The sequence below is a fragment of the Mytilus galloprovincialis genome, chromosome 9 (genome assembly GCF_965363235.1).
Source record: "Mytilus galloprovincialis chromosome 9, xbMytGall1.hap1.1, whole genome shotgun sequence".
NCBI lineage: Eukaryota > Metazoa > Mollusca > Bivalvia > Mytilida > Mytilidae > Mytilus > Mytilus galloprovincialis.
The window spans coordinates 13,215,281-13,227,713 of record NC_134846.1 but is presented as its reverse complement, the minus strand read 5'-3'; the positions used below and the strand labels follow the sequence as shown (position 1 = coordinate 13,227,713).

The 12,433-nt window shown below is 36.2% G+C and overlaps 1 protein-coding gene across 1 annotated transcript in view; it reads left to right on the top strand.

Moving 5' to 3' along the window:
• The window catches only part of LOC143044450 (uncharacterized), a 127,284-nt gene that overhangs the window by 94,602 nt on the left and 20,249 nt on the right, over nucleotides 1-12,433 (top strand). The window contains exons 9-13 of the mRNA XM_076216474.1: nucleotides 3,115-3,255; nucleotides 4,378-4,493; nucleotides 9,625-9,753; nucleotides 10,182-10,279; nucleotides 11,963-12,287. Coding sequence (XP_076072589.1) covers nucleotides 3,115-3,255; nucleotides 4,378-4,493; nucleotides 9,625-9,753; nucleotides 10,182-10,279; nucleotides 11,963-12,287 — 809 coding nt within the window. The remainder of the gene's footprint in view (nucleotides 1-3,114; nucleotides 3,256-4,377; nucleotides 4,494-9,624; nucleotides 9,754-10,181; nucleotides 10,280-11,962; nucleotides 12,288-12,433) is intronic.

Genomic DNA, 12,433 nt, shown 5'->3' with positions numbered 1-12,433 from the left:
TTGAGTTATCATTGATATGACGTTCATAATTATAAATTAACTGAACAAAACTTTGAATTTTTGAAAAAAACTAAGGCTTTTTTACCTCATGAATAGATTACCTTAGCTCTATTTGGAAAAACTGTTACGAATTTTGCGAAACGCGCGTCTGGCGTAAATATAAAATTTTAATCCTGGTATCTTTGATGAGTTTATTTAATGTATAACAAGAAAAAATGATTGGCACCCTCATGTAACACGTTTAATGCTCTTCAATTTCGCCATTTTATCATTTTGTTATTCGAGCCCCACTGATGAGTATTTTGTAGACGAAACCTGCGTCTGGCGCTAATATAAAATTTTAATCCTGGTTTCTATGAAGAGTTGATTAATTTGTCAACCTTTGTCAGTATTAAGGTGGTATGGGAGTCTAAAATAAAAATGATAGAATTTGTTCATACTTTGCCAAAACGTAGTATCTATTGATATATGTTGAAAAATATAATAAAAATGATAGGTCACCGCGCATTTTCTCAAGCTACAGGACGTATCAAAATGACACATTTTGTATGGATTATACAGGAAAAAACACTATTTTGTGATTCGAAAATAAACAAAATGATAGAATTGTTAAATACTTAAGGAAAAGAGAGCTTTCAGACAATGCTTTGAGAATATCAAAGAAAAGATAGGGTCACCGTACGTTTTTTCCGCCTAAAATACAAAAAAGGAAAATTCCATGTAGAATCCTTCAGAAAATGCACTGTTTATGAGTTATCTCCCCTTAAAATGCCAATTTGAAAAAAAAATAAAAACAACCAAAAAAAATCAACATTTGCAAAAATATTAATATTTATAAGTTATATTCTTATAAATTGGTTCTTTTAAATGAAAATTCACATTAAATATCTGCATTCCTGCATCAAATTTTGCTAACTTGATAGAAAATCTGGACCTTTGGTTCTCTGTTTTTTACAATCCAAGATGGAGGAAGACACCCATACCACCTTAAGCTTGAAAATAAGAAACTTTTATTAAGAGTGACCGTTTGAAATTAACAACATCTTTGCAATATTTTGCCTTGCAGACATAAGAAAAAAAAAGTATTTATTGAGATTTCATATATTTTTTTTGTGTAAATCCTTCAGCAGTCTGCCTCTCTTACTTTTGTGGGAATAACTGAAAATGTGATCCCAATAATAACTTGTCAAGTATATAAGGAAAATCGGCAACATTAAGTACGATACAATAACTTTTGGGACGTATGTATATCAGTACAATTGTAAAATTACTTAAATAAATAAAAAAAAATAAAAAAAATACATTCATAAGATGAGTTAAAAGAGTAACAACTATTCACAACAATATAATCATGACGTTTACATCAAATAGAAGTCAATTTGATCCAAATGTCCTAAAACTATTAGTTCCACTTGTCATCAAAATCATCAACGATGAATGCAATGCATGCCCCTTCTCATTTAGAGCTACATGTACATGTGATATCGTTGTCCTATAATAGGTAAAAATGTCAAATTCATTCCTTTCCTCTTTATATTTTAGAACCTTTAATTAAAATGTAATTCAAATTAAATTAAATATATCTCATATGTGACACAACCATTAGAAACGCACAAGATACAAAACCTGATAATGACATTCGTATGAAAAGACTGGTGAATATCGGTAGATAATAAAAAGAAGATAATAAAGATTTTTTTCCTACAACAGACATACATCTTGTTAGTTGTTCGGTTTACATGAACATCCTGGATTTAAATCAGCTTTTGCATGTTGACTATTAGGTTGATATTGGGTACGGTAAATCTACTCCTATATTTGACTCTGGGTTCATTATATAGTTAGGAGATGTGGCACGAAACACTGTATGGCTTACCCTAAATCATAAGCGAAAACATCCAATGTGTTGGCATTATCACAATCGGCAAGTACAAGTATGGTAATCAATTTGAAGACGTGTGTGTATTATTTATCTCTCCTATCGACAACCTTAATATTCCGACATCCCATTAGTATGGCATTCGAATATCCGAACAATTGATCGATGATGAAAAGACAAAAAATTAGTAGATGAATTAAGCATGATTGTCAATGCAACAAAAATAAACCACAGTACAAAGAGCAAGGAAGTAAACTTCTACGTGTAAATCATCAAACTGTCATAATCAATAGAAAAATAAAAAGTCAAGGTTTCAATTTCAACAACTAACGACATTATTTAGGTACGTCTCATGTAAACAAAACATATGACATACCTAAACCAACGACTACCACTTAATTAGTTCTGCTTGTGTGGAGCAGTCATATAGAAAATGTTAGTTGGACAAGTTTGTGGGCTCTCGAACAGGTAATATGCAACATTTGTGTAGCAGTTCAACTTTGAAAAGACAGTCAAAATCAATTTAATGGACTTGACTTGTATAACATGTGTACTTGATAATAGGCTATAGTAGTAAACAATGTTAAAGCTAGCTTGTCTAAGTAGTTATTAAAGGTACTAGTCTTATAATTTAATACACAAGACGTGTGTTCATTCCACATAAGACACATCATTGATGCTCAGATCAAAATAGTTAGAAAGCCAAACAAGTACACTAAGTTGAAGAGCATTGATGACCAAAAATTCCAAAAAGTTCTGCCAAATACGGCTAAGGTAGTCTTACCTGGGATAAGAAAATCCTTAGTATTTCGGAAAGTTCATACTTTTGTAAACAGGAAATTAATAAAAATTACTATGTAATTGATATTCAGGTCAACACCGAAATGCTGACTACTGGGCTGATGATAAGAACAGATCAAGATGAAAAACTCATATATTCACAAGAACTCGCATTTGAAGATCTCAAAGAAAACGATGTCTCTCGTGAGTTGAGACATAAGACAACAAAGATTCAATAAAGGCAACAGTAGTATTCCGCTGTTCAAAAGTTATTAACGATTGAGAGAAAACAAATCCGGTTTACAAATTAAATCCGAGGATGGTAAGAGGAAATCAACGGGAGAACATAAACACTGATTTGCAACAAAAACAAACGCCAACATACAAAGAAACTTTTTTTTTTATCTAAACCATTCACTTTTTAATATGTTTGTGTTTCTTTATTGTACTTTTAGTTGGAAGATATATGGATCCCTGTTCGTTATCAGCTTCGAATATAAGTTGTTATCCACCTCTGCTTTGTGCAGCTAGTGAATGTTTTTGCGAAGTACCGGCATTACAGGCTTATGACCGATTTAATAACACCTGTACAACAAGTAGGTATTACCTTGTAATGCTGTATAAATTTAGAAGTTGTGTTGACAGTGAAATCGTACATTGATACTCAGTGAATGTAACATGGTAATTTTCGTAAGTTATTCCATATTTTATAATTTACATTGATGAACAGAAACAACATATAGATATTTATTACTTAAAAGCTATTGTCAATCATTGAAATTGTGAAAGAGTGAATAGCTGAGAAACATCAATGATGAATTTTTCACAAGCGAGTAAATAATTCGACTTCAGTGAGTATGTATTCGTGTGCCCTTCAATTTTTAACTCTTTTGCTAGAGATGGATTAGCATGAATTGTGCGTGTTCAGTTATTCAAAGAAAAAGAATTTCAACGTTGAGAGTGAAACATATGGAGATTACTTGATTGACTGATTCGATCGACAAAAACTCAGTCATATAACGATAATAACGATGATAAACATATATTTTTAACCTTTAATATGAAATTAAACATACAAAGAAACATCCAATTGTACACGTTCGCTATCTATTCATATCTATATAAGTTTTATATCGCTTATTTGACCATCGGCTGTCTTTGGATTCCAACTCAATAGTTAAATGAGATGGCGTCTACACTAAGATACATACGAAACGATGCTACATATTATCGAGCCAATGGCTTGTAAAATGATTATTTCAGACTTTTTTTTATATTTCGAATATACGTTTAATTATGTTATAAATAAAATATGAGAATTTGACAGCCAATGCCCCTAAACCATGTACTTTACGTTCTTTGATCTCTTCGCTAATGGTCTCAAAATTTCGCTATACAGTCTCTATGAATCCATTCATGTCGGCTTTGTGTTATGCTTGGCTGATAGTATCTTTATTACTTGTGCCATGGATCATCTAAAATATTGTTTTTAAAATATATTCCTTGATATTATTAATAAATGGGGTAAGTTTATCAAATGATTTGTTTATCGATGCTTTATTTACTTGTGTAATACCTAAATATTAATTAGTATCTTATTTGAGTATCTATTTCAAAACTTACATCAGTAATCGTGCTTAATGACATTGTATATTTTATTTCTACATAGAAAAGTGGTGTTACTGATAACATGAATCATATTTTTTGTATCGTTTCAGTTGAACTTGATGATGTTGAACAGTTTGTGAATATGACAAAAGTATTTGGTCATGTTGTAGGTGCAACGATGGAATCATTTAACCACACAAATCTTGAAAAAGAAGAAAAAGAGCATGTAATTTAGAATCTTAAAATGTGACACCATCAAGCGTATAATCAATACATATAAAATACAGTAAATTATGAATTTGAATATGCATGAGCCAAAAATTTAGCAAAACGTAATTGAAAACATCGATCCGAAGTTAATCTTTTGACAGCTGAAAAAGTGTTAATCATGGTCCCCAAATGCAACTGTATGTAAGTAGTGATCGAAAACGTTTTCTACAAATGAATGCAAACAAAAAGAATATTTTTGGTAATATCCCTGTGGCGTGCCTAGGAACTTGTGTATCCCGCCAATATATTTTTGTGCTATGACCATTTTTTTGTATTCTTGTTCTTCATTTTTGCTGATGTTCTATGTCTTTATCTCAATTTTTTTTATTGTTTTCTAGTGATTAATACGCCCGTCACACTAGGCCACTATCGCACTTCGATCTCTGTAAAAATGCAAAATCTTGACGATCGTGTAGATCGCAGTAATGTCGTGATACGGTCATTGTGCGGTCTTCATCATAGTGATGAGCGTGGAGCAACATGTTCAAAATAATCGTGGTGAGGTCGTGGGCAAAATAGGTCGTAGTAGAAGCGGAGTGAGAACGCAGAATTGTCATGATAAGCTCGCAAATGTCGCTGTACAATAGTAGCTAGACCGTAGTTTTCAGCTTGTAAATGTCGCTGTACAATAGTAACTAGACCGTAGTTTAAGCTTGCAAATGTCGCTGTACAATAGAAGCTAGACCGTAGCGTCAGCCCGATTCATATCGAAGTGACTACGCTACGATCGCACTGAGACCTCACTACGACGATCCGTTCTCACTGAGACCTCGCTACAACCATCCGTTCTCACCTCGACCCCACCACGCTTTTACTACGACCTCACTACGACCATCCGTTCTCACCTCAACCCCGCCACACTTCTACTACGACCATCCGTTCTCACCTCGAGCCCGCCACGCTTCTTGTACGACCTCACAACGACATCCGTTCTCACCTCGACCTCACCTCACTAAGACCATCCGTTTCACCTCGACCCCGCCACGCTTCTACTTCGACCTAATTACGACCATCCGTTCTCACCTTGACCCCACCACGCTTCTACGACCTCACAACCACCATCCGTTCTCACCTCGACCCCACCACGCTTCTACTTCGACCTCACTACGACCATCTGTTCTTACCTCGACCCCGCCACGCTTCTACTACGACCTCACTACGACCACCTGCTCTCACCTCGACACCGCCACGCTTCTTCTACGACCTCACTACGACCATCCGTTCTCACCTCAACCCCGTCACACTTCTACTACGACCATCCGTTCTCACCTCGAGCCCGCCACGCTTCTTCTACGACCTCACCACACTTCTACTACGACCTCACCTCACTAAGACCATCCGTTCTCACCTCGACCCCGCCACGCTTCTACTACGACCTAATTACGACCATCCGTTTTCACCTTGACCCCGCCACGCTTCTACGACCTCACAACCACCATCCGTTCTCACCTCGACCCCACCACGCTTCTACTTCGACCTCACTACGACCATCTGTTCTTACCTCGACCCCGCAACGCTTCTACTACGTAGCAAATTAACCTGACGATATCGGGATATGGGTATTTAGTCGGAGCTTAACACGTACTTGTGATTTGTTAAAAACCGGTTTTAACGAAGAAATGTCGAAATGTTCAGAAGTTAATTAAATCTGTTTTTGGGTAAGATGGTGCAAGCATACGATTTTTATTGCGTCTTACACTTTGAGAAGCGAATAATCTTTAGCTACTTTGTTTAAATATTGTGTAAAAACGTTAATTATGAGCTATGAAAGTCAAGTGGCTCAAGCATTTTACTGAGGAAGTTTAAAATAAAATGCAAAGAAATATTTTAACAGTGGGTTAGATTTCATTAGTCTTTACTATCTGTAGATTAACAACTTTTGGTTATATTTATAATTTAGAATCATCATTGAAGGTGGAGTGCGATTGCACAGTTAATTAATTATATTGATGTGCCATTTCTATGCAAGAGTGACATTCCGTTGTATTATGTGCCAATTCGAAAAAGTTATGCGAGTTTGTCTCCCTTTAACAGGTTCATTATTTTATAATTTAGTTTAGGTTTCTGATATAAATTTGAAATATTACAAAATGTATCAATTCAATATATTTCAGTTTTTGTTATTGGTGTATCAAAAACATTGATGTACGAATATAATTTCATAAATTTGTAACGTTTAAAATATTTACATACCAATATAAAGAACCGTTCATCATTTTTGAAAAAGACTATGTTTGAAAATCGTATTCATTATCTTCCCTTCATGATAGATTGATTGGGAAATGAACCAAAGTTCTCTACAAGTAATCACAGAGAGGGACTAGAAAGCAATTTTTAATTAGCTTATTTAACGTTAAAACAACTTTCCACTATAAACAAATATTATTTTATACAAATATAAGGACCTTGTTAGCTAAATCTACAAATTTTATTAGATATTATGAATTTTTATTACAATAGATTAATATGCTATACTACGACCTCACTACGACCACCCGCTCTCACCTCGACCCCGCCACGCTTCTTCTTCCACCTCACTACGACCATCTGTTCTCATCTCGACCCCGCCACGCTTCTACTTCGACCTAATTACGACCATCCGTTCTCACCTCGACCCCGCCAGGCTTCTACGACCTCACAACGACCATCCGTTCTCACCTCGACCCCGCCACGCTTCTATTACGACCTCACTACGACCCTCCGTTCTTCCCTCGGCCCCACCACGCTTCTACTTAGACCATCCGTTCTCACCTCGACCCCGCCACGCTTCTACTACGACCTCACAACGACCATCCGTTCTCATCTCGACCTCGCCAAGCTTCTACTACGACCTCACTACGACCATCTGTTCTTACCTCGACCCCGCCACGCTTCTACTTCGACCTCACAACGACCATCCGTTCTCACCTCGACCCCGCCTTGCTTCTACTACGACCTCACTACGACCATCCGTACTCACCTCGACCTCGCCACGCTTCTACTACGACCTCACTACGACCATCCGTGCTCACCTCGACCCAACCACGCTTCTACTACGACCATCCTTTATCACCTCGACCCCACCACACTTCTACTACGACCATCCGTTGTCACCTCGACCTCGCCACCCTTCTACTACGACCTCACAACGACTATCCGTTCTCACCTCGACCCCGCCACGCTTCTACTACGACCTCACTACGACCATCCGTTCTCACCTCGACCCCGCCACGCTTCTACTACGACCTCACTACGACCATCCGTTCTCACCTCGACCCCACCACGCTTCTACTTCGATTATTCGTTCTCACCTCGACCCCGCCACGCTTCTACTACGACCTCACAACGACCATCCGTTCTCACCTCGACCCCGACTCGCTTCTACTACGACCTCATTACGACCATCCGTTCTCACCTCGACCCCACCACGCTTCTACTACGACCATCCGTTATTACTTCGACCCCGCCAAGCTTCTACTACCTCACCTCACTAAGACCATCCGTTCTCACCTCGACCTCGCCACGCATCTACTACGACCTCACTACCACCATCCGTTCTCACCTCGACCTTCACCACGCTTCTACGACCTCACTACGACCATCTGTTCTCACCTCGACCCCGCCACGCTTCTACTACGACCTCACAACGACCATCCGTTCTCACCTCGACCCCATCACGCTTTTACTACGACCTCACAACGACCATCCGTTCTCACCTCGACCACGCGACGCTTCTATTACGACCTTACTACGACCATCCGTTCTCACCTCGACCCCACCACGCTTCTACTACGACCTCACTACGACCATCCGTTCTCACCTTGACCTCGCCACGCTTCTACTACGACCTCACAACCACCATCCGTGCTCACCTCGACCCCATCACGGTTCTACTACGATCATACCACGTGAATACCATGATGTGAAGACCATAGTAGGATTCTAGCACGTTGATACCGTCCTCGTCACACTTTTCTTACGACCCGACTACGTTCATACTACGACCATTTCCAGTTTTAGTCATAGTCAAAATTTATTGTCATATAAAATATATAAAAGCTCTCTAGGTTTCAATTTCAATTGAACCATGGAAACACAAGGCCATGTAACATGATGTTCATGATGTAATGCTTCTACAATCATTACCACAGGTACAAAATCTTAACGAACATTTGTTATTGAGAAAGAGAAGGAAAAATAGGATTTATTTTCTTTCAAAAGATTGTAATTTTATCTTGATAGACCAGCAATAGGTAATGATTCAAGTTCGATTGGTCGGTCCGATTTTTCACCTGGATAAGGATTATTATTAGAGGCCCTGTTTCTACGTCTACCCTTACCACCATGTTCACGAGATCAGGTAGATTTTTATGGCATGTTTCCGAGAATTTTACGTTTTAATGAGAAATAGAAGGAGTGGCACCTTATTTATGTGGAACACGATATTGACGTTATTGCTGATAGCGTAGAAAGATCGCGGTATTCAACGTGCATGGTATGGTCGTGGTTAAAGCGTTCTATAATCGCAGTAGAACTGTGGTAAGATCGTGTTGTAATCAGATAAATCGTGGTAGGGTTGTAGTAAGAACGTGATAAGTGTAGTAAGATCATGATATTCGTAGTGAGGTCGCATAAAAAACGGGGTGAGAACGTGGTATAATCGTAGCGGAATCATTGTAGAATCATAATAAGAACAAAGTTCCATCGAAAATTACATGTTTATGCCGATCATACCGCGATCTCGCTACAATCTGAATGTGTGTTGTCACTGAATATTAAAGAATCTATCAATGATTCACTGTCAAAACGAAATTTTCTAAATGAAAGGAAAACGTTTATATAAACAGAGGACAAACACTGATGAGGATTACTATTATATTGAACGGAAAGGATTATATTTTTCTCAAACTTCCATAATTTTAATCTCGGTCAATTTGTCAATAATATATATATATATATATGGAAAGGAACAAAACAGATTAAAAACGCATTTTAATAACGCATTTTAATAATCAATAATGATTAAACCAAGTTTCATTAGCAAACAACGAATTTCTTGATAATATTTACCTGCAAACAGCTTTATAGGATTATTTGATTGTTTACAGATTGTTCAGGACATTGTCTCGGTATTAACAACATTACCGACAGAAAACGAAGCGGAACTTGAATCAGTCATAGAAGCAGCCACTGAAATATCAAAGCAAGAAAAAGATTTCTTATCGGATAATGTTCAGGTAGATCAACTCCTGCAGTTGACAAATATTAATTAGAGAGCTATTCAAAAAGTGATTTCTTAAATAATCGAAAGGATTGATATTTTACATGTCTTGATAAAAAATTCTATTACTTTATTTTAAGCCGAAGGGTCAATGAACTTCAATTCGACTTTTCAGAATCTAAAGAATCATGAGTAATTTCATTGTTCGTACCACAATAGAAAATAACGTCACGTCATTGGTTGAATTTCCATTGTTTATGACAATTTTAACCAATCACGACGTTTCGGTGTACACTTTGGAAAATATTACCCAGGATGCATTAGATTATGAAACGGCGAATTGTATAAGAATTTGTGAGAGGTAGAAAATATTTTATAATCATCACCGTTTGAATTCAAACAGCTTTCACAACAAAATAATATTTTGGTTATTTTTTATTCAAGGATTCATTGCTTGACGTTATAGACAAGGCTAGTGAAAAATTAGCACACACCGATGTTGTTAATAAAGATGAAACAGCAAAGGTACAGCATATGGTTATGTAAGTTGACAGATGTAATCATTAACAATTTGTTAAATCTTATTTCTTTTGCATGACCACTAAATTATGCTCAACACAAATCTTGAAAGAGGTTATTTAGAGAGTTTCCATTGAAATGTATTTTATTTTGAATATGTCTTGTCAGGTTGTAGGAGTTTCTTTTTATTTAATTTTACTCTATACTTTATTAACTTGAAAATAGTTTTGCTCACCTAAGATACCTGGTTAATGATTTGGTACGCCAGACTCACGTGTCGTGTCGTGTACATAGGTTTTATCTGTGGTGCTAGAATAAAAAACGTCAAATTAAATATTACAAAGTTTAACTTTTTAATAACTGCAAATTCGGAAAAAAACGATGGCAATGACGGCTAAGGCAATCTGAACCTTGGGGTAGATAATGTGCTGCTGTAAGAATTTCCTTGAAGAGGCAGTTTGAAATGAATTGATCTTACAATTCCGTTCACAGCTGCTAAACTTATTCCAAAAGAGACTGGTCCCAGTTATTTTTTAGAAATTGATCATCTAAGGTAACTTTTTTTCCACAATTTGTAAATCTGATTTGTTTTGTTTTCTTGTGATGTAAACATATAAAATTTTGTTGTAAGGCGTGCAGGCAAACGTTTGTAAACATTTTGTTTAATTAACTCCTCTTATAGTTTGCAACACATATCCTCAAATCTAAGAAATATATACATATTCATTGTACATTAAAATTATAAATCAACTCTTATTGAATTATTCACATTGACCATCATCAAGGAGTAGATTTTGATGAATTAGGAACTTAAGATTGCAGAAGAAAAGCATATCACAGAAGTTTTACATCTGATAAAATTGTTTTTCGTAGACTTGGTGAAAAAAACTAATCTAATATCAAATGTTTCCGAGAGAAATGTTCTGGAATGTACCATTCTTTGGTGGCCGTTAAAAAAACAAAACAATTTTTTTGGGGGGGTTGAAAGGGGGGGGGGGGGGGTGAGGGCGCGAAAAACAAAATGAAGGTGATCCATGGAAAACTTATACTTTATTCTTTGTTCTTCTAGCAACTTTGAAAAACATCAGACTATCTATATCACACACAAGTACATCGTAATTTTATGCTGTAGCACATATCTTCTATTAAACTTCGGAACTTATTGTTCCTGATCTTAATGTTCCCGAACTTATTTGTGAAATCATAAAGCACTATTAAGAAACTAAGGTTTCAGCTCAAGAAAGCAAAGTTGACCTGGGTTGGGTTTTTAAAATCTGTTTATGACATTTTCCTCCTCTATTATTAAAATCTTCATTTAAACTTAGTTTTACTGATATTCTCTATATTTCGTGAGGCTATCACTGTTACAACTCTCTTAGGTATATTTTGTTTATCCTTCTACACCTCTTGTGTTCATATAGCTCATTAAAAAATCATGTATTTATATAACTCGCATTCACCATTGTTTTGATGGGGGATGAGAGTTAATGATTATGGTCTCCACAGAACAGCGCAAAATCGAATGGTTTAACTACAAAAAAAATTAGTGGATGCATTCATGTACCTTTACATTTTAAAGAGTGAATAAGTATAAAATCAAACAACAATGAATGAAACAATATCCTAGAACCTTATAAAGTATTGACATTTATTATTAGTTTTGAGTATTAATTAGATAATTCTAAAAATATCCTTGTTTTCCTTAGATCGTTGTTTGATTCAAGTGCAAACCTTTTAGACGCACAGGTTGTTACTGAACCAGATAAAGACACCGATAAACAACCTTCCAACAAGAATGAAAACGACCAGACAGATAATGAAAATGTTGATACAGGAAAAGATGATTCAGGAAATAATGATTCAGAAAATAATGATTCAGAAAATAATGATTCAGGAGATAATGATTCAGGCAGTAACGATTCAGGCAGTCATGATTCAGGCAATGAATATCCAGAAAGTGACTATATAGCCGAATATGACGATGTTGTACAAGTACAAACCGTAGAACAAACTAAGGAACTAAAAAAAAAAGTAATGAGTAGAAAAACCATACGTTCTAGAAGTCAATTCAGGGAATAGTCATTACTTACCAGCAAGGGAGAGATAGAGTACTTTTATGTGCATTCATAACATTTTTTTTTATACTTATACATTGTTTTCAAAAATAATACTGATGA